Source organism: Lissotriton helveticus, chromosome 8, assembly GCF_964261635.1.
Source record: "Lissotriton helveticus chromosome 8, aLisHel1.1, whole genome shotgun sequence".
Taxonomy (NCBI): domain Eukaryota; kingdom Metazoa; phylum Chordata; class Amphibia; order Caudata; family Salamandridae; genus Lissotriton; species Lissotriton helveticus.
In genome coordinates, this window is record NC_136069.1 from 376,177,417 (window position 1) to 376,201,444 (window position 24,028).

At 41.8% G+C, this 24,028-nt stretch overlaps 1 protein-coding gene across 7 annotated transcripts in view; it reads left to right on the forward strand.

Moving 5' to 3' along the window:
• The window catches only part of NBEA (neurobeachin), a 1,787,704-nt gene that overhangs the window by 950,673 nt on the left and 813,003 nt on the right, over nucleotides 1-24,028 (forward strand). For all 7 annotated transcript variants that reach the window (XM_078657170.1, XM_078657173.1, XM_078657172.1 and 4 more), the window contains 2 exons: nucleotides 14,524-14,632; nucleotides 22,613-22,779. In XM_078657170.1, the coding sequence (XP_078513296.1) occupies nucleotides 14,524-14,632; nucleotides 22,613-22,779 (276 nt within the window). The remainder of the gene's footprint in view (nucleotides 1-14,523; nucleotides 14,633-22,612; nucleotides 22,780-24,028) is intronic.

Consider the following 24,028-nt stretch of genomic DNA (forward strand, 5'->3'; position numbering starts at 1 on the left):
TTTATTATTCTTTCAGGTGGCAGTCAGCCTAAATTGACGAGAGATAGTTTTAGAGTATCCTATAGAGGTCATGTCTGAATTATGTGGGACTTTTTGCTTCAGCTGAATTACTCTCACTGACGTATCTAATTAAAAGTAAAGCTAAAGAAAATATAATCATATGTATCGAATTGTCCAAGTTGTCATATCTCCGTAAAACCCCCTGCCTTACTTAGACAGCCAAAATGAAGTGACCCTTTTAAAGAGCAATTGATACTTTAGCCATCAGTTTTGTGATTATATAGCACATTTTCTCCCATGCTATACCACTTTTTAGGCTGATTGTTGCATCCTGAGGGCACGATTTACAAATCTTGGTTCTGGATATTCAAGAGTAACGTGTACCCAATTCTAAAGTAAGACACCATTCTCACGGAAAAACGTGAATTGGACCACCCATATTTGGCTTTGGGTATCCTGGCATGGGAGTTAATGTCGGTCTTAACGAACTGTATAATTGGAGATGGATTAAGATACATTCATATAGAACACATACCTGTTTTGGCATCAAGAACATTTTAAGACTTCATTATTTCAGAGCCTCAATATTTGTTTTGTCATAATATTTTCCTAGGCATGAGGCTTCCGACTTCCCCTCCATCGTATATGTACACTATTTTCAGAGACTAAATTATAACCCTTATGTGGTACATGTTGTAAATGGGTTTAGAGAAAGATATTGTCATGTTGTCTTTACATACCCTTCCAATATTCAAAAACATATGTAAGTGCCCTCTTTAACATTGATTACCTTGATTCACTTTTTTCATGGACAAAGTTTCCAATGTAAATGCAAAAGGAGAAATATAGAACTGCAATTTAATTCACTGTTCAGGAAGTCAAGATGTTTACCGCCAATCCCAAGTCCGTAATATATTAAAACCAAGTTGTAGAGTTAAAATGTAAATATCATTTGTTAAAGCATGCAAATTCTGTTAGTACCAACATGCATTTGGATAACATGGGCATCTAATAAAAAGAAAACAAATAGATGTTTAGATGGATGACCCATTGAACCATTGAAATGTGTCAGTCACTGTATGAAATTAGTCAATCTATATATATATATAAAAACCAAAGTATGTCCGTTTGTCCTTTATGCATTACTACACCATTCATCCGATCGGCATGAAACTTTGGGAAGTTGATGACTACACTCCCGCAAAGGTTTCTGGCAAAAAAAAATAATAATAAAAAAAAACAAATTGTTAAAAGTCGTTGAGTACACTCTTGCGAAGGTTTCTGGCAAAAAAAAAAGAAACATTTGTTAAATATCGACCCCCCAGGGCCCTTATAATCTTTCCAATACTGAACATTTACACTTCCCGGTGCGACTCGCTTTTGCAATGACCATCAACAAAGCACAAGGACAATCACTGCAAGTGTGTGGACTAGATTTGGAGAATCCGTGCTTCTCACATGGAAAACTGTATGTGGCCAGCTCACGCGTCGGAAAGCCTTCTGATTTATTCGTCTACGCACCAGACGGAAAAACAAAAACATCGTGTATCCACAAGCACTCAAATAAAAAAACTGAATTAAAACAACACTTTGAAATGTTTTCCATATTAAAATGAATGTTACAATAAAAATGACACAATGTAAATTGAATGTTATCATAACAAGTTTCCTTAAATTTCCTTTCTTCTGAGATCGCAGCAACGCGCGACGGGTAAGCTAGTTCCTCATAAAACTTACTTGATACTGAGGCACCTAATGTTAAATTACCTGATCCAAAGGACAAAAACTTGACAAGATTTATACATTTCTTATTGATCATTAAAATTGGGTAATCACAGACTGTATTTGACGTCAATATAATGGTTACATATGAATCTTAATACTCAAATATTCTTCATTCAAGTAGTAAAATGTATTAATTTCAGAAATTCTTCATAGGCCAACACGTGTTTCATCATAACATGTCGCTTCCTCAGGGCCAAGATATTAATATTACAAAATGCTGTAATTATGATACAACAGTACAGGAATAACTGACATGATCACAATATAATAATAATAATAATAATAATAATAATAATAATAATAATAATAATAATAAATGAGCTTGTAAAGCACCTGGTTACACTCACTAGTGTGCCCCGCGCTGCAGCATACTCGGCCCACTCTGTAGCAGTAAATCTAAGCATGGTTGGAAGGTCTATATCTTAAAAAGCCATGTTTTTAGTTTTTTCCGGAGTGAGTTTTCTGGAGAGCAAGGGGGAGGGTGTTCCAGTGCTTAGCAGCTGGGTAGCGAAAATATCTACCACCCATTCTTACTCTTTTGTTTACTGGGATTTTAACCTGCCCCGTCCCCAGACCGCAGGGCCCTAGTTGGAGTGTAAGGTGACATTAGACTATGAAAGTAACTAGTTCCCTTTCCCTGCAGGATGCGATGACTGACACACAGGGCCTTAAAGAGGATTCTATCCCTCACCGGGAGCCAGTTCAGGGCAGCCAGGGCATTCTTGGAGGAAGCTCTTCTGGGGAGCATCAGAACAAGGCGATCCACCATGTTCTGAATGCACTGTAATCTCTGAACACTCTTACCACTGGCTCCTAGGTATAGAGCGTTCCCATAGTTCAGGCGGGAAGTCACCAATGCATGGACTAGAGTTTTCCTTGCTGTTACGGGGAGCACATCTAAGATCTTCCGAAGGCCTTTCATCATTCCGAAACACTTTCCGGCCACCGTCCTAGTATGGTGATCAAATGAGAGCTTGGAATCCAGCCACATCCCCAAGTTCTTGACCTGGTTTCTGGGGGTGGGAGTGGGGCCCAGAGTCTGCGGCCACCCCCTCGATGACCATATTGAGGGATCCTTCCCCACAATCAGGACTTCAGTCTTGCTGCCTTTCAACTTTACTCAGTTGTTTGACATCCAGGCTGCCAGCTCCTGTAGACAGGAGAAGAAGTTAGTGGCTGCCTCAGTATGAATAAAAATAGATCATATTGAAAGAAAAGGGAATGATAAGAAAAAATGCAAATGCATGAATCCGTCTGCCCCGCATACTGAATGTTGAGCTGCACCCATTTCCTCAAGACCAGTGCTAAGCTTAACGCCTTGCCTAATGAATCCAGATTTGTGGATACAAAGTGCATTTATGCACTTCCTACCCCTCACTGGAGAACGGAGAAGCTCTTCCAAGGAGCCCAAGAGCAAACAACCTACACATGTAGGTAAGCTGATTGGTGACTAGGACAGGTGCGCACACTCCCTCGCTGTACCAAAGCTTGCCTGTTGTTTTCTCATCTCTATGGGACCTCAAGCTGTCCTTTTCTAGTGACCACTAGCCTCCCCCAGGCATGAGTATGGACCCATCACCAGCATGTTCAGCTTACATGCTGTAAGAAGTGTTCCCAAGCCACACTCCCTTTGACCCTATCCTGCTTTCCAGAGGACCAGCAACGAGTTGGCCTGCGAGCTATCCGAATCCAGATGTCACAAACAGGTCCTGAGTAGGTATTTGAGGTGTCTTTCCATCTGTGGGTTCATACTGAATTCCCACCTCCCCCCAAGAGTAACACTGCTATCTGCCTCTCTTTAGTACCTTGACCTATCCTGCCCCTTCCTGGACGTGGAGACGTTGACCTGGAATAGCCAGAAGCCCCGAATCATGAAATAGACGTGTTTCCGCATATCATCAACCTCTAACGGTAAAGTGGGAGTTGAGCAGAATCCCAGAGCCCACGACTCATGACTGTTAATGTAGAGACTCTTGATTTTGTGTTGGACTCTGAACTGCCTTCCTTACAGTTTGCACCAGTCATATTTGAGTGTTGTTGTACAAATTTATGATGTTTGTAATCCAATATTTACCAAAAAGCACCTTTTACAGAGTTCATTTGGGATGCAAGGTTGTGATCATCTATGTTCTTTTATTTGTTTATGAAGAGTGCACCGTTTGCAATCAATTAGTAATCTAGAACAGTTCAAACTATGTGTAGTATGAGTGCCATAAGGCCAACTGCATTTCATTGCATTATTTTGTTGCGTTTTTCAATTTTTGTAATTTACTTTTTTAGTCACCAGTTTTAGTGTACATTTATTTATATATTTCTGAGATTATTCCTATTATTTATTAAGTATGATTTCACCCAGGCATCTTGGAGTTAGGATACAATAAAAACTTTAAAAGTACCATTATTCAAAGACGGAAGCAATCAAAAACAGTAAAATAGATCTGAAAGAGCAAGTTGGGGTTATTAATGGTGAAATAAAACGACTTTGGCTGCATACTTGGAAGTACTGAAACTGGAAATACTAAGCAAATCCTAAGGAACATCATTTCGGAGTTTGGTACCCAGAACACTAAAACCAGTTCCCCCACAGGGTGTCTTATTAAACTGGGATATAAGCAGAAGAGAGGCAGCACTTGACTGTAGTGGCTGCGCAGGTTGGTAAGGGGCCAATATGCAGAAAATAGAGAAAACCAGGACGGTTTTATGATGGGTTCCGTGAATTTATCGTAGTGCCTTCAGATGAACCCTTGGCTTTATCCAAATTTCCTTAGCCCTTTCTGAGCCCTTTCACCAATCACATGGCCATGTGCTGAAGCTGCTGCACCTTTAAGAGGCACTGATCTGGGAGGCCTCTGAAGGGTGTTACAGTAATCAGAATTGGTTAGAAAACAAGACTCCGCCTCCTGCTTAACGTCTCCACAGGGACAAACATGTAGATTTTCCTCAAAATATTTAGCCGTGCAGATCCTGTGGATCAAACTTTCTGAATTTGGAGCAGGAATGACAACTTGTGACAAAAAAAACAGGATTGGAACGGGAGGAGACTGAGTTGGAAAGGCGAGAAGCCGTCAGACCACATCCGTCAGACCCTTCCTACGATTAGTATTGTGTTAAGAAATCGTTCTACATCCAGCTCTGGATGCCTATCATGCAGTCACATTACTGTCCAATTGAGTTTGAGACAAGCTGTTCGAATTTGAGAAGTCAATGTGCGTCATCTGCATATGATAGGGTGGAAAACTCACAGGAGTGTATCAGACCACATATTGGCTTAGTGTACCGGTTAAGCAAGTTTGGAGACAGTTTTGAGCCACGAGGGACCCCACACTGTAATGATGTAGCATTCCAGCGGAAAGGTGTAAGAACCACTCTTCGAGATCAATTAGTTAAAAAAGGAGGCAAACCATGAAAGAGTGGTATTGTTTTATATGGAATGTTTCACTGGACATTCCTTTAATATGGGCAGATGGGGATGTACTGTCCTTGACTTGCCCTTCACGGTGCCTTTTTGAGTTAGGCCTTGGCTGCCCAACTAAGATCTGGAGAGCTGAGGATGATTAGGAAGCCAAATGTCAATTGCAGGCTGAGTTAGTGGAGTACACCTGCAATCTCACATTATACGTGCAGTTGCAACGATTGAGCCAAAACTATAATCAAACAATGATCCCAGAAGTATATGAGTCATCTAATCTATAAATGTAAGATCAGAAACCTAGACCTCCAATATATTTTCTGGCCATCAAATAGTTTCCCAAGCTTATATTTCCAATTGGTAATTGCTAAATAGTTTTTGTGCCCCCATATGTTACTATCGCCAATCAGAAACCTTAAATGTGAATGTAATTCAGATACTTCCACCAGAGCTAGAAATCCTGTTAATTAGCGTTAGCACTTTTCGTTTGGGCTTCCTTCTTTTTGTACAGACCCCTAAGAAACCTTTAAACTTTCTTTATTGCCAAGAGTTCCTACAGGAGTTAATACTACACCCAGAATCCAGCTGCCTAAGTATTAACAAGTATCCAGAACCATTGTTAAAGTCAGGGAGCCATCTTGTCTGATGGTACCCAAGTCCCAGGAAGCCCTGAAGAGCATTGCATGGTTTATCTGTTGTGCCTCTCTAGGGGCTAGATGTACGAAAACATTTTTGTGTTCGCAAATGGCCCAGTCTGCAGAATTGTGCAGTTTGCGAACGCAAAAATGCCTTTTCTGATGTGCAAAGCCCAAATTGCAATTTTAACCTGTTACCGAATTGCAATTTGGGTTTGTGATGCGGTATTTGGAAGGGGCGTTTTGGGGCGTCGCTTCCAAATACTGATTTGCATTGAAATGTACGAATGCTTTGTAACCGCAATGCCGTCGAAAAACATTTGCACTTTACCACCAACTCAAAAATGGTGGTAACCCATCCGCATATGGGAAGGGGTCCCCCTGGGAGCCCTTCCCATTTGAGAATGGCTGTTTTTAAGAGCAGAAAAATTAACAATTTCCTTGGTCAGCCTAACATGTAAACCACAGTCAATCATACATACCACATCTCAGCCTCATGACTATATATCAATTCAATCAATATGAATAGAACGTAGCAAAATTATGAACATACAGTAAAATATGTGAACAATATCACAAAAGTTTTATTATCCATAAAAAATTCATATGCAACATCATTAAAAAGGGAATTGTATCAGCAATGTATACAAAAACCTAAAACATACATGCAACAAATCAATTCAACATTAAAAAAGAAAGAAAAAGAGACAGTAAAAGTCATCATAGAGACATTTAGATTGAATCTATTGTACAGCATCAGCACCACGTGGGTAATTTCAGATTCAATAGTTCCTCGAATTTAACAAAAACCAAGGCGTTGACGCGTTTCGGTGTGCATTCAAATCATCAGGACTTTTTCATAATAACTGTCTCTTTAGATAGAGTTCACATAAAAACCACATATATCTGTGTTGAGACAAAAACATACATATCAATCATAAATATGTTCCAGTCAAAGCATAATATTGCGACAACATCAAAATGTGCATTGATATGTGCGAATGCTTTGCAACACCAAAGCGGTCGAAAAACATTTGCACTTTACCGCCAACTCAAAGTTGGTGGTAACCCATCCGCAAATGGGAAGGGGTCCCCCTGGGAGCCCTTCCCCTTTCAGAATAGCAGTTTTTAAGAGCAGTCAGTGGTCCTAGGGCCCACTGCCCTGCTCTTAAAAAATGAAACTGCGTTACAAATTTTTTTTCCGCTTTATTTAAAAACAATCACAGATATGGTGGTCTTCTGACCCCAGCAGGCCACCATCCCTGTGATGGCAGTGAATCGTAATGGGTCACGAATTGTGATCTACCTCATTAATATTAATGAGATGGGTCTATTTGTGATCCACTTCGAATCGCAAATGAAACGCAAGAGTGTCACATATTAGGAATAGCGACTTACTAATTGCGGTTTGCAAAAACTGGCAATTAGAGAATCGCTATTCCTAACTTTCATACATCTAAACCTAGATGTCAGAAGTTAGGAATTCTTCATCTCGGCCTAAGGGTACTCTGTGGAAGCGTTCCAAAAATGTGTGATATGTTGATTCTAGATGCCTTATCTGAAGGACATATGCAAAGGATTTTGGCACCAAATGTTTTGGCACTAGAACAAGTATATGCAGAATCTCTTTTCATTTGACCTTGGGGTCTTATTTAAAATTAAGTTTTGAAAATTCAGAATGGAATCATGAAGGCAGCGAAGGGCATCTTGTCATGCCAGGCCAGGACAGCTTGCCTCTGTCAATACCCTCTGTGTGTGCTCCATTATCATTACCCACAAATGAGCTGGCGAAGGGTTAGATTCATTGTAACAGAGATCCTAGTGTTCTGCTTCAGCTACCAGGAACACCTACTCCCACTCAATTCAATTACCTTTTTTTCTAAGTTGTTTACCATGAACTCCCACCAGGCCGATCCAAGGCTGTGTGAACACTTTAGGAATATTCACCTGCACCTTAATGGGGAGACATTGCTCTTGATATGAGTCTGAATGCGAACCAGTCTACATGAAGCCTCCTCTGAATCCCTGGTTGCCACTTTCCTTACTCAATTCTTCAGCTGTGCCTTTATCAAAAGTGAGCTTCTACACCAGTGAAAGTCTGTTCTACTATTACATCCAGGGCTGGACTGGAAACCCAAAGCAGCCTTGGCAATTTTGTCGGCCAGCCCCCACCCTAGGTGGGATGCAGGAGGGGCAAGCATGAAGCACTGCTGCTTAACAAAACTGACCCCCAGCACTGCTGCTTTGGTTGCTGGGGGCTGATATTGCAGCATTGCTTCAAAACTGGCCCCTACTGCTCCAAAACTTCCTCCACTACTCCAAAACCGGCCCCCACCACGCCAACACCAGCCCCCACCACGCCAACACCGCCCCCCACCACGCCAAGACCAACCCCCACCCTTTCAGCTCCCAGGAAAATGCCTGATGCCTGCTACGGCCAGTCCAGCCTTGATGACTTCCCATAGGTTTTGTTGAGTTTGTGGAAGCCACTCCTGTTTAAGTGAGTGGAGCTCCTTCTTTTCCAAAGGATAGTCTTGCTAGTGGGTGACACAGGCACCACATACTAAACACGCAGTCTAGCCTTGCTCTTGACGAGGCCCAAAGTAATTGATTTCCACATAGCGGCCTAACAAAGCCTATGGATAAACACGAAGTGAGTTGCATTCCCAAACGAAATTTATAGGTTGAAATATAGTTGGGAAACCCACTGCTTTTTTCATTTTGTGGTGCCCGAAATTAAATCATGGAACTGTTGTGGCACTGGCCTCTCTGCAGTTTTTCCTGCGGCAGGCATCTACTAGTTCAGGACTACAGTAGGATTTCTCGTGAAAATGTGGCGTGTTGTTATTGGCACAGGCAGCAAAATGGTCCTGACAGGACTAAAATTTAGAAAAGAGAAACACATTCTACGAGAAACAAAATGTTATTCATCACACATTGATCTCTGTGGAGAAAAAGAGAAAATAGGAATTGCAACACCAGGGCCAAATTATGCGGAATATTTTATATATTCACATTTTGTAGTTTATGCAAATAATTCAAAACATGATAATGGTTCCTCCATTGGGTGAAAAAGTGCAGAAGAGGTGCTAGTACAAAATCATAAGTGATCAATATTTTCAAATCAAAAGATGGAATTTAAATTGCATTGCATGCAAGCAACTGCATGACACCTGTTACCAAATAGGGGTACGCTCCTATTATTCTTACTTGCCACTTAGAAGTTGCAGTGTTATTGGAAAACATTTTTGTCCCACTATCCCTATTACTTCTCACACCTCAAGACCTAAAATACTTAGCAGAACTAGGGCAAGTATTGTAGGTTTCCAATATTTAAAAAATAATCATTCTAAACAATCAGTAAGGTAAGATGCAAAACATCATTTCTAATCACCTCTTAGTTTTAAGTTACCTAATGCCAGCTGCACAAAGCATTTTTCCAGTCGCAAAATTCCCGAGTTGCAAAATTGGGCCGTTTGCGACCAGAAAAGTGCTTTTTCAAATGCATACACTGCAAAATGCGAATCAGTAACTTTTTACCGAATTGCATGTTGCATTTGCGAATCAGTATTTGAAAGGGGCATGTTTTGGCCGTCTCTTCCAAATACCGAATCAGTACTGTATGTATTACCGTTTTGCGAACAAATTCTAGTCGCAAAACAGTACTACTTTACCACCAGTTTAAAATCGGCAGTAGCCCACTCTCAAAGTGGAAAGGGTCCTTAGAAAATATAAATAATATTCTTTAAGAGCAGGCAGTGGTGCACAGGCAGTGGTCCTAAGGACCACTGCCTACTCTTAAAAAATAAAACTTCAAGATTTCACTTTTTTCTTTTTAAACACATTCCAATTTCGTTTAAAGAAAAAGGACTGCAATAAAAAACAATGATTGCTTTAATAAAAAGTCATCACAGACATGCATGGTGGTCTGCTGACCTCAGCAGGCCACAATCCCTGTGATAGCTATTGTTCCTAATGAGTCGCAAACTGCGATTTGACTCATTAATATTCCTCAGGTAAGCCGATTTGCGAACCAAAAGGAATCCCTAAATGAAACTTCATCAGTTTCATACATTAGGCAGGTCCGGACTGGGAACCAAAACTGGCCCTGGCAAAGTGCTCGGCCGGCCCCCGGGTGGGAGGTTGGGGGTTCGACCGAGCTCTTTGCCGGGGCTGGTTTTCGCCCGATTTTGTTGCAGGGCCAATTTTGCAGCTAATGCTGCAAAAACGGCCCTGTAACAAAAACGGCCCCCAGGAGCCAAAAACCGGCTCCCACCCTTGCGGCGCACCGGGGGATTGCCCGGTGCTCGCAATGGCCAGTCCGGCCCTGACATTAGGAATCCCAATATCCTAATTGCGATTTGGAGAGAATCGCAATCAGGAAAGCGGTATTCCTAATGCTTGTACATCTGGCCCCTAATATCCACCAAACGATGGTAACAATCAATAGTGCAGCAGGTGCAGTGCACCGGAGCCCGTGGCAGTCTTACTACACTACAAATCGCTTAATTTAACACTTGATTATTTCTCTTCTTCGCAGCATGTTACCCCTCAGCGGTTTGAAGTGGCTTTTGAATGACATAGGTGCTTTGGAAGCAGTGTTTCCCATAACACGTTTTATTGGCCCATCCTGATGCGTGATTTTTTGTAATGTTTGCCCATACTGCTAGACGTTTTTGTTTGTTTTGGTAATTAGATATTCGAGGCTAAGTAATGACAAACCGAGGTCTGATTGTGAAGAACATGGATACTAGAAAAAAAAGGATATTAACATCATTCTCTCAGATTTAACCATCTGCCCATCCATGAATTAACATAATTACTGTCCAATGTGTCCAAAAAGTATGCTTCAATCCAAAATAAACAATACCTAGGCAGCTTTTATTTCTACTTTCTTTTTTGGAAGCTGTGTCTTTAAAAGGCAATCCAAATATGTTTGCACTTTGCAAAACGTGTTCCAGTCTTTCATTATCAGCACCGCGTTTTAATCTGCTCTTCAGAGACCACAGATAGGAATCTGAAAAGTGGGATTTGATATAAATATTTATTCTACTCAGCTGCTAAACCTGAGAATGCGAGTCATCCATCATGGCCGCGGGGTGTAATTGTGCAGTTGTCAACAATTAAGAGGACATAAACAGTTGATGAATGTGCTGCTGAATTAAAGTGTTCCCAAGGACAGGCTGAAATTATAAACTGAATCATTTAAAGGGATATTACAAAGGAGCTTTATAATTAAAACAAAGCGTGGGTAATGGAATGTAAAATTGCATATAATCTCAAAGCAACAATGATGGGATTTTATTGTATTACATTTTGAAGCGGAGAACAAGGGAGCTAAGGATTTTTTTATAGGAAATTTCGAGTCAACAGGTTTTCCAGAAATATGTTTTTTAATTGGACAACTTAAACAAATGGCTTGTACTAGTTGAGACTCGAATTAAAGTGGAAATTAATTGACTTAGTTGAACTTGTTGAATCTCAGTCTCCTTGCACGTGTTTTTGAGCCTGCTCCTTAACTTATTTATTTATTTATTCAACGTAAATAATTACAATTACTTTTTGAAAATTGGTATAAAATGAAATAAACCATTAGGCTGATTTACGGACCTGTTGTAATGGAAAACATGCCAAAAAAGTGGCAGATTCTCTGCCAGGATTTCTAAGAGCCTATTTTTACTGACGGAAACGGCTCAGTTCTCAAAATCGGGCCGTTTGCGACAGCAAAATGGTTTTCCAAACGTACAAACATCCAAACTTTGATTCACCAGAATTACGGTTTACGTGTAGAAATCTCTATTTTGGTTGGGGCATGTTTAGGGCGTCCCTACCAAATAGCGATTCCCATTGTTATGTATTAAGGTTTTGCGACCAAAATGCAGTCACAAAACCTTGATATTTTACCTCCAACTCAAAGTTGGTGGTAATGCATTTGCAAATTGGAATGGGGTACCGTGCAACTTAACCAGTTACGGAAGAGCAACCTCCCTATGTAGGAAGATTAGTTGGTCACCAACTGTAGTGAACTTCCCTCCATGAAAGACGCCCAAGTATACATGACATTACACTTACTAACAGGTAATTAAAAGGGCCCTAACATTTTGGAAAACAAACAACTATGTTTTGGAGGCTAAACATGTTATAGTGATTCAACTTTGAAGGCATGCATTTTCAGTTCCTGGAATGTCAAGGGTTGGTGCTTAGACTTCTACAGTTGAACACTAATTATGGGAGGGTTTTCACAAGTGTTTCACCAAAGACTATGACTTTGATAGAGAAACCTCCAATGCTGTTGCATGCAACACTAAAGGGGGTGGATTTTCAAATCTCATCGTGGCTGACAATTACACACAGATAGAAAGGGAAGGTTGTCTCTGTGTGGGCAATCAGACCTTAGGTCAACAAATTGTTTTGGTTTTGCTGGTGTTGCTCTTTCAAAATTGGACAGTGCCGTTCTTGTGGCTTAAGGTTTTCCCATGTGAAGATGGTTGCTGGTTTCTAACCTGCTGGTTTGGGGGTTTTACTCTCTGAGGGACAATTGATATAGTTAACAGGGCTTCATTAAAGGCCCCGGGACACGTATCTGCTTCTATGACTTCTTCCCTATTCATCATCCTCAAGCCTGTATATCCTGTTCATTGGTTGTCATGGAGTAGCAATAGAAGGTATCTATCCATTTTGAACCTGGGTCAATATGATGCCCCTTTCTCCATTGGCGCTTTTCTCCCAAAATTGCCAGTGCCTTATTTGATGTTCAGAATTTCACCCAATGGAGATGGCAACCATCCACATACTTCTCGGACTGAGCCTTAAACTGTGGCTATAAGTTTGGAGGAACCTGGATGGGATTCACTGGGCCATTGTTGAGGGATGCAGCTATTGTTTCTGGTCCTGCTCTATTACTTGTGTTTCCTGTTCTTATCTGCTTGCATCTTCCGATTAGCTAGCACGCACCCGATCAGAACAAAAAGTGAAGGGAGCTTAGTGAACACGTTTATTTTATATATGACTATTCTTTGAGGGTCAAAATCATTCCCCGGAGGTTCCCTCTCTCATCATATAATGGACACAAAACTAGAACCCTTAGGTCTCCATGACTTCACCATTAAATGTAAATCCGTATTTGTTAAGCGCAAACTACTCACCCTTACGGGTCTCAAGGCGCTGGGGGCCGTTTTGGAAATTAAGTGAGCTATTGCCCAGAGTCACATGGTGCTGAGCTGAGCTGAGCTGCCGCAGCTAGGGATCGAACCGTGAACCCTGTGCTCCGTAGTCAGCTGCCCTGGCCCCTGCACCACACCTCTCCACGAATACCCACCCAATCTATCCAAAAATGGATCGAAAAGACTCAAACACCAGCTCCTCAAAACCCACCCTGAAACACTTATCTCAGACCCATATTTGTGCACTACAAGGGTATTTTAACGAATGACCACATCTTTTAAACCAAAAAAATGTGCAAACTGGAGAAATGTCTTTTATTCCATGCTTCGAATTAGACACCAAGAAAACACCTTATGGCCTCACACTGTCTGTCTCTCCCACGCCCTTCTGTAAAGCGAACGTTACCATATCCCTATACAACAATGGTAATATTCTAATACAATCCTCGAATGAGATCTTCCCTATCCTCAAGAAGGCCATGAACAATAAAAATGTACATCCCCTCCCTAATCACCCTAGCTACCCTGATGAGATTCGCACACCCTGCCTAACGTCCTTGGTTACTCCGTCAATCAGCCCACTCCCTACCATCAGCAACTGCTACCCCACCTACTTTACTAACCTAGCCACGCCAGAGTCCTCATCCCCGTCAAGGCTTACTAATCAAGTGGTGAGTTGCCAGCCCATAGCACCTGCCTCCCCGGCCCCTACATGGACAAACAGAGATTCCTTCATCTCTGGACCCTCCCACGCTCATTTGCTCAGTCTCCCGTCCGTTGAGCTCTTCTGAGAGGATCCCTCAGGTGTGCCCACAGCCCCCCCTTATGCCCTGAAGCTCTTTTCCTTAGAACCTATACCCCCCAACTTGATTAACCTCTTGCCGCCCACGTCATCCGTGCAGCCCATAACCCCCCTACCGCCCCCCCTCCCATTGCCACACAAACAGGCCATCTGCAAGACCTCTCTGACCCACAAACACATAGACCCAATAGTGTCTTGGTGAATTGGTCCATCTCCCAAATAGGCATGTATCTCTCCCATGACCCGCACACCTATTGACTTAGCTCAAAAACTATACCCTTACCCAATTCCTCCTCTCGTCCCAGGAGACTGAATGCTGATCTACCTGACAGTGACATCTGCGACCTCCTCCTCTCTTACACCCACTCAATAGATACTAATAAGTCATTAACTACTAGGTTGCAAGCGGCCCACTCACAAAAAGTCACTTATAAAAAGTTATTTTGAAAATATCCATAATGGTCTCACATCGCTCATAGACTTGAATAGCGAACATGAGAATTACTCGCACTTGCAACTGGTCTTCAGGTTAAAAAATAACTACAGTATTCATTAAAAGCCAATGACTGTCAGGGAGTGCAATTGAAGAGAAAAACACTGAAAACCTAATCGTCTCTTGAAAGTATGAATTAAATTAGTATAATTCACATGGGATTGTATGGAAACAGCTTCTTGTTGACTTGATCCACCTATGGCATTGTACCATTAATGAACATGTTTTTCTTCCAGGTTGTTGTGCCACGCCATGAAAGACCACATAGTGCGCGTGGCAAACGAAGCAGAGTTTATTTTGAACAGGCAGCGAGCAGAGGATGTGCATAAGCATGCAGAATTTGAGGTAAGAGGGCCAGTTGTTTAATTCCCGATGTTCTTTGTATTGCTGGTAACCCATAGATTTCCTTTTTAACTGAAAGGACTGGCAAGTATTATCCCCTTTCAGGTAATAAAGACATGAATAAATGTGTAAATTAGGGAACGTGCTTCATGTTTTTTAAAATCCAGCTGACTTAGATTCACTTGTTGCTGACTGTCCATTAAGTTGAGGTAAGTCAACTGCCTTAGGGATCCTCTTATAGGTGGCCCCACATATAAGTTGCTGCCTCTACATTAAGGTGATGTAAATTAACAGCATTAGGAACATCGTACTAGGGGGCATCAAATAAAAAGAAATGCTTACAAAATTACATTTTTCTCTGTGTGTGAGGTCCGCCCCAGTGGCAAGAATAATATTTAAAAGTCATTAAAGTCCGTTGAGGATTTTGTTCTGAGGTAGGTGAATTGCAGAAAAGGGGTAACATCCAGCAAATGTGATGTCTTGGACGATATACTATGTGTCCAGCATGTGGTCAAATTTATGTCCATTACCACTCGCTTGGTGATCAAACGAATTAGCCACTGGTGTAGCGTGTTGGACCACTTCCAAGTACAAAAACCCTAGGTTACGCTGTCACAATGACTTTATGATGTCATCAACAATGTAATTTAATGTCTGACGCCTTGGTAAGGAACCTATAACTAATATATGTCCCTTACAGATATATTGTTACCGAAGGTAAGTAGCATGTTCATTAGGCACGCCCTCAGTAGCCAGAGTAGCCACCTGGGGTACTGCCATGATTTTGAGATTTTGGAAATTTCAGATTCGATTTTATCCAATCTAGCGAGTAGGGGATCCAGATGGGCTTTGAGGGAGTCAGTAAATGATGTCAAGAAAGGAGCCCAAGTTGGCACATTTAGTACGTTTATGGGAGTACGGGAACTATCATCTTGGTCAAAAGAGGGTCCAGGATCCTGGTCATTAGATCTCTTGTTACTAATAAAGGGCACATTTTTGGTTTTATGCTTGCGTTTTGGAGCAGGCTGAGGCCAAATACTGACTCCTGCATTGACAAATCCAGGGCTGGCTCAAGATGTGGTGGGATTACTTCATTCATAGGAGGTAGCAGGGCTGAGTGCACACCTGTAAATGGACCCAGTAACGTACTCATGGTGGAAACTAAGGAATCGGAAAGATCCAGAGACCACCGCCTCTCAATCATGTCTATTTCTTTAATAATAATTCCAACAGCCTTAACTAAAAAGTTGTCAATGGAGGCAAATTTGGGCACTACAGATGGCCTAGCTGGTCTACAGGTCGCAGCCTTCCTTTTACCTATTGTACAAACCAAGAGGAGTGCCTCATAACAGTCGTGCAAGAGTGAAAATATAGGTGTGAAAAGCCCCAGAGGGCAATCCGACCAGAGTCTTTTAGGCACCTTATGGCGCAGGTAAACAACACAGGCTTGAACCCAACTGGTGACCAACAGCAACACAGCATCTCTGCCATTGCCTCACTTGAAGGACTATTGACCACTTACCTCCTCCCCAGGCAGTTTGCCACCGCCTCCACCCACAAGCTCAAGGAGCGATCAGGTGTACTTCAGATGAGCCTCCAAGTGTTGTTTTTGGGTCCTCCGTTGTCCTTTGCTGACTATAAAGGCGGCCTGTCAACAGATGGTCTGATTTCGGGCCAGGGTCCCAAAGAGCAAGAAAGGGAAAGTCTCATGGAGCGAATGCCTCTCCCAGTGCCCCACAGCATTGACTCACATTAGCCACTAACACTCTCACTTGCACCAATACCATCCGCCTGCCGTACGTTCAAACTCACTCAAGTTCCCGCATGAGTTATGCACAGAGGCGCTGGTAGCACGTGATGGGGAAGTGAGTAGGAGGCTAAAGGGTTCGAGCAAAGTTGTAATGCAGTTTTTCTGGGCAGCGAGACCCTCTGTAGCCACAAAGAAATGTCTCATTGGCAAGAAAATTACGCCGCCCCCTCCCCCTCCGTCCCCTCCCCCTCCGTCCCCCACGCGATGGCAGTTTTGTGGGTCCTGCATGTCTCCATCTCGGAGTGGTGTGACTTGGATCGGCAATTGACTTGCTGTCCTAGCCTGGGGGCCGGCAAGAGCATGGCAGAATCTCCATGGGGAGGAGAAATTATAAATTAGATCAGATAACTGATTTTGGTTTTTATCAGTTTTGGCCCTGGGGATTGGGGTCTACAATACCCCCTCCCCAATAAAATATACAAAAGGATACCCGTGGGCCCTAGCCTTATCTTGGGGGGTCATATTACAGAAGTGCAGAAGTCCACGTTTTTTCTGGCTCTGCTCAGTTGTGGTGTGAAATATACATACATTTGTAACCTTAATTTCTCAAAAACTACAGAACGGATTTGGCAGAAAGCTAGATCTTGGTCCAGAAAGTGTGTTTTTTGTGATTTTGGTTACATCTATTCTGTTGTTTTCAAGAAATTAAGGTTTAAACTAGTTGTATATTTCACACTGCGGAGGATCCGCAGATCTGACAGATGAAAAGGAATGGTCTTGTTGGCTGCCACCACATCAACAAAGATGAGGCGGCGGCCATTTTAGGACTTGGGGGCTCCGTCCCTTGTCCTGTCCAAAAAGTAAAAAAAGACATATAGGGGGCAAGGTAGGATATCCTACATCCATAGGCCTGTGTATTTTTTATATTCAATTTTGTTAAAATATAATCTTCCAGAGGTGGGCCAGGGCCCATGGGGGGTCGAAGTAGATTTTTTTTCTAGGCGAGGAGGTGTGTGGCTCCTCCTCCCTGAGCCATTATCAGGCCCTGGGGACCCCATTGCCATTATCAGGCCCTGGGGACCCCATTGCCTGGGGATGCTTCACTTTTGGGATATCACCCTCTGGGGCAGCTTTACTTTTTGGGGAAGGGGTCACACCACCTACCTCCCAAGGCATTTTCAGGCTCCCGTTGCTGGTAAGGTTCCGGATGAGCGATCGTGGGTGCTTCACAAGGCTGTAGTCTGGTTTTGCAACTAGGCTGGCCCTTTGCTTCTTTAGGTCTTGCAGATGGAAAACTGGACCTTGGATTTGTTCCTGCACTCCACCGCTCACGTTGTATTTTACCTTGCGATTGTTGGTGCACCTCAATCGTCAGATTAACCTAAGAAGTGGAAATTAGCACCTCCCGCTCTGAATTAAGGGTTGATTTATTGAAAACGAAGTTAAAACCGGAAAAAAAGATGTGGGCTGGTCTGAAGGTCATAGTTTATTCATGCAAAATAAATTTATCTGTAAACGCATTACGCTTTGTGCATGTAATGTAAATTGAATGCTTTGAGCATTCATCACCATTCCCCCCCAAAAAAGTCGTTTGTTTCCACATAAGACTTGTTTTGTGAGAAAGCACTGTCCGTGAACGTGTGTTTTGGGCGGCTTGTGAGCTTCGGCTATCACTCTCGCGGCCCAGCTTCCAATCTTTGCAAATAATAAATAGCTGTACTTACCCCCCTGTCAAAATGGCGGCAGGCACCTCTGAGGCAAACGCGAGCGCGCGCCGTCTGCGGTTTGATGAGTTTCTTATCGCAGCCAGGCAGCGCTCTTAAACCTACCATTAGATATACTAGTTTTCTTGCTCTTTGACCTTGGCAGAAAAAATGAAGACACCAAGATCTCTGTTGTTGTTCAGAAAACACCTACCCTTTCCTTCATGCTGTCAGAGAGGCAGCAGGCGCCTTGCCCTGTGAGACCGCAGCAACATTATTAACAAAGGGATGCCGGCTATTGTGCAGTGAGATAAAAAAAAAACATATTTACAATTTAGTGTGTGTTAGAAGGAAGTTTTTATATTGCTTCGACAATAAATAACATTTCTTAATGTGTGGAGCGTCGTTCTGTAACCCGAGATGACAAAACCAGATTGAGTTATCTGCTGCTGGAAAAACATATTGATGTATAAGTGCTGTCAGAACTTGAGACAAAATGCGAATATTCAATTAAATTTCAGTTTCGGTTAGCAAATTGGATTTGGAATATTAGCTCGGCTCCCTAACGGCACAAAGGCCTCTAGGCTTTTGCTCTTTTCCACCAAGAATAAGGGAGGCCTGTGCGGATACGGGCTGCAGTGTTTTGTCGGTTGTCATAGGAGAGCCCCGACACTCTGCTTTGGTGTATGCGTGTATTTTGTGGGTACTGGTGACTTTCACTTGATCGAAAATGCGCGTACACAGGAAATAAAACGTTGTTTTATTTTTTTATGGAATGCTCGTTTGCCCTCTTCACATATAAACAACGTGGAAGTGTGTGTGTAAAAGATTGTAACATCATTTATTTGTCCTACAAATGAAGTGCTGAAATGGTGTTATCTCTGCACAAGTTTATTCTCCAGAGGAATAAACAAACAAGCCTGGCAAAGCTAATAGGTCGCGGTTTGATCTGCTTGTCATTTGCAGCAGTGGCACAGAGTTCGACACACAGGAGGGAGCCCGCAGAGCAGACTGAGAAGGCCATAGGTGCACTCAAGCAGGGGCAAGCACTTAAGTCGAGACAGAAGTATATACAGAAAGAGCCCCTGGCATTAGCTGAGAGATGAGTACTCCACGGAGATGAGAAATGACTGACAAAGTCCCCGTCCAATGGCTAGGAGAGGTTGGTTGAAGAAAGCCAATGGCTGAAAGGGGCCGTTCCAAAGCTCACTGGATTTATATTGTTAGCAATAGGTCTGTACGACAGCTGATGCGTCAAACAGAAAAAGAAGCCAAATTAAATGTTTAAAGCTCTGGTAGCCTTTTAATAGAAACAAATGGTCTGATTATGCAGGGCGTTGTTCCCTGCACAGTTTAAGGAATAGTCAACGGAATGTCACAATTCTAATTCTTGACAATTCTTCTATGTTGTTTGCACTTATGAAGTGATGGGACTACTTAAGAATATGTGCAAACATTGTTTCACATCACTCCTCCCCCTAAAACTGTCCATTGACAGTTATTTTGACTGGCAGTCTGTCCCTTTGTTTGTTTCCATCCAGGCCATGTCCTACTTAATTAGAAACATCAAATCACTGATTTATTGGCCAACATGGCAGCATAATGCTTTGAAGCAGTTTGTAACTCTTTGTGAAGCAGGCCGTATTGACCCACTGAAATCGAAATCCGAATTGATTCATTGTAATAGCAGAGTATATTTACGAGGCGTCAAGGAAACTGAAGACTTGAAGTGCCTTTCCACTTCCTTATTATTCCCTAATTTGAGCAAGGCGTACCTGAAATGTCGAAAATAAACAAATGAACCTGTGCCTGGCCTTGAAATGTGGTCGCTACAGTCCATCCTATCTCAATGAACGTCTCACTCCAATTGAGAAATATTTCTTTGCTATCTGGCACTTTTCGCTCAACTGCAAAATGACTTCCATTTAAGCGTTTTAGTATTTATATATTATGTTTCACTGGAAGTGTTCTGTTTAGATACCACGCTTTAATCATCGTTCACTGTGGAAATAGAGGTGGATGATTTACTAGTCAAGAAATGGCAGATTGCCCTTCGACTGCCACATTTCTTTCTTCCAAAGCTTTATTTGAAGTGCAGCAGGCAGTGCACTGTCTCATTTTCATATCAAGCCAGGCGCTCATAAATTCTGTTTCATTTGTTCTTGAGGGGGAGACTAATTTTTGCGCTATTAGAGGGCTCTGTGAAATGGCATCTTTGCGGCCCACGTTCGTTTTGACTTTAATTGTTCAGGAAAGAAAAATGGAAATTTAATTTCACATCCAATGAGCTGTTGAAATATGAACCTCATTAGAGAAGCGCCTCCTTGTGCTAATTGGCGCTTGGCTGTACAGAAAAGGTAGTTTGCGTTAAAAATGAGTTAACCCTCTGTGGGATGCCATAGTCTTTACCTCCACACCGCTTACGTGGCACATAGGATTCACTTTATTGGATAGAATAGCTTTTAGTAAAACATAAACATATTGCTTATTTTTCTTGTTTATTGAACATTAACAGTATGATTAATACAAGCTAAAACCACCCCACAACAAGCAACCCATTCCAATCCTAGCATTTAATTGCATAGATATCTGACAAGGCAAAATCTCGTATAGAAATGTGATTCCTGCCTGCATGTTTCTTTGCTAAATGCCATCTCATTTGTCCACATCAATTCATGATTCAGTTCTATCCTGTTCGTTTGTTATGTTATGTTATGTTATGTTATACTGAATCATGCTATAGTATGGCCATGTTGCATTTTCGGCAATTCAGTGACTTTCCACCTGGTTCAAGGGTTACCATCACAGAGCAAAGTCTGAATCAGTTTGTGATCATGGTTCACATCTATTGTACTTTAGGTAGGCGTTTAGGTCTTATTTATTCAACTGTTAGTGTAGTATTTTGTTTATGGCCAGGGGAGGAGGAACTTTTCACTTGGTTACAGATCTTATGGCTGGACAGATGTGTCCCTTCCAAAGCGGATGTGGTGGGTTCTGTTGGGGACAAGGACATATGACTACTTGCCATATCTGGGGCATGTTGGATGTATGTAAGGATTTGTCTCCAGTGTGTTCGGTTGGACGTTGGTGTTAACGGAGTTGCTTGTGACAAACACCACAAACTTGGTGATATGTTTTGGAAGTGGTTGCACTATTGTACATGGTATCCTTTTATATTTTCGTCCCCTGGGATTTTTGCAAATGTCCTGACCGGTTTTTATATAGTGCTCGAGAATACTACTGAGCCTGGTGTTTACAGGGCCCAGTTTTTGGAAATGAAGGAACTGAGGTACAAGGAGATAATGCAGTTTGCAAAGGACCATGGAAGTTGGGCAGTCAGGGAGGCGTGGGTTAGAGCCACAAGATCATCAAATGTTACCATCAAGGAGTTTAAAGATAGACCACGGCCTGTGTGCCTATGAGAGCATACTATAAATATTGGACCCTGTGGCTGAAAACCTGCAAAGAACATTTTGAAACGTCTGGTTCTACTCACACTATGAAAGCAGAACCTGGGGCATTTACACCCTAGATATATAAGGGATGCCAGTATTGGCATCAGTTCCAGTTGTAAAGTCATGGATGGTCTTGTTTCCATTTAGGTACGGTCGGGAATGCCTTCCATATCAAGAATCATCCTAATAGAAAATGAGAATGTGCTTGCAGCTCTGTTCACTTGAAGGATTATTAATCTTCTTGGGTTCATTAGGTCTGCAGGTGTTTGGTTAATTCTCTCCTTTGCAGCTGGGTGTGGACCTTTGGGAGGCATTTCTCAATAAGTCAAACAAAGGCATTAGAGAAGGTTTGGTTTTGGTCAGACCAGCATCTTCAGCATTTATAGTATTCAGGTGTTTCTTCCCTGTATATTCCAGTTGTGCAGTTGTTCACATCATACTCTTTCATAATTTTTCTCAACTTGAAAGTCAATAAGACTTTGCATTCAAGCAACCACATAACCTATTTTTCACAGCCATGACTGATCTTTATATTAAAAAAAAAACAAATTGGAGCAAAAAAATTGCTGATCTTCAGATCAGCAAAACAAAAAAGATGATGGATGGAATGTTGAACATTGTCAAACATTCACTCCCGGTAACAGATTTGGGTTTAAACCATTGTTATTTTGCTCGCCACACAATTCCAATGTGGACCCAGACACATACAAATCAGCCTTGACCCTGTTCCTCCAGATAAGCTTAGCTTTTCCGCACTTGCTCTGCCTTTAAATTTTCAGCAACAACAATCGCAAGCGAGGGTGTATTCCCTCAGCAGCAAACCACCAGGCCACACTAGCCCACAGAAAACGTTTGACATGCGGTTGCATACAGAAAAGGCAGCCTCCCCATATATAATATTCTATTGTACTGTGGTACTTGCTGCCACCCCATCACACACATTATGTGCCGCCCTGAAATAAGTTAGTGTGTGTGATCATTTAGGAGCACAACCCTGCACAGCTTTCAACATAAACACTAGACGTAAGTAAACTCTGCTTCTCAATCTTAATGTTCCTTTTGTCTGGTTTTGCAGTCTCAGTGTGCCCAGTATGCAGCTGACAGGAGAGAAGAGGAAAAGATGTGTGACCATCTCATCAGTGCTGCAAAGCACAGAGACCACGTTACAGCTAATCAGCTGAAGCAGAAAATTCTGAACATTTTGACAAATAAACATGGAGCATGGGGAGCAATCTCTCAAAGGTAAATCATATCTTAAACATAGTTAAGTTTCTCCAATTTTATTAGCTGCTCCAACACGGAATTTTCTAGGAAGGCAGAAGTGCATACAGTTTCAAGTGTCTACATATTTTGCCTATACCAGTAATTGTACTTGTATAATGAAAAAAAAGTAGAATGTTTTTGACCATGTGTGTTTTCAGACGTGTTTTATACTTCTGCCTTTCGGTTTTATGGTATTACATTTTTTTACATTTCAGTCTGTAATTAGCCACTTTTTGTGGTCATTTTATCTGTATTTATCCATATTTATTTTGGATTTCGTGAAAAAGCGAAGCTAAACCCAGTATATTTTCAAATTTATTTAACTGAAAAGTGCACACTCATACTTGAATGCCTGACAGGTTTCATAGATACGAACACCAACATATGATAAATCAATGCACTTATATGAAAACATTCAAATTTTAGTATAAACGTTGTGCATATCTACTGATGGTCAAGCCTCATTACTAAATTTCCTTTCTTTTTAACCCCTTTACCTGTTAATCCACACAGCTATTAGTCTGGCATTCATAAGTGACAGCATTTAGAATTACTGATAAAACTACCTAATTTCCATTTTTATCCACATTTTACAGATACATAAATGTATCTGTAAAAACAGAAAACCGGGAGCCTTATTTATAACTGAAGATGTCTAAGGACATCACATGCCAGCTACTAAAACTGGAGAATCCCTAGAACAAGTGGTAATGGCAGAGGAGCAAGAACACATCTGCTGGCACTTCAAACTTGACTGACTGCTGAGAAAAGGGAAATAGGAGAGAGAGGCAGGAAAACTAAGGAAACTGAACCTAAAGGGAAAATTAGGGGGAAAGGGTGCCTGGTCTGGTTGAACTTTTCTCCACACCCGTTATTTTGATGTCCGCAACGTTTGTATGCTAGAGGTAAGACCCATGGGATCCATTTGTAACTTGTCAATTGGAAGTTACACAGTGAAAACCCACACAACTGTGAAAATAAGACAAATAACTTTGGTGTTGAGTCATAATTGTACAAGCAAGCAACAGTAACGTACTGGATAACATCACGAGTTTGCATATTGTTCCTGGTAATTCTTTAAATATATTTGAATGATCCATCATCAAATAAGCAACATCCATGCGTATATGCATGCCTATTCAAATTACTCATTGGGTGTATATATAAGATACTTTCTTTCCCAGATATTCAATTTCATGGCTTCAATTTAAAACTAGTTGGTTTCCAT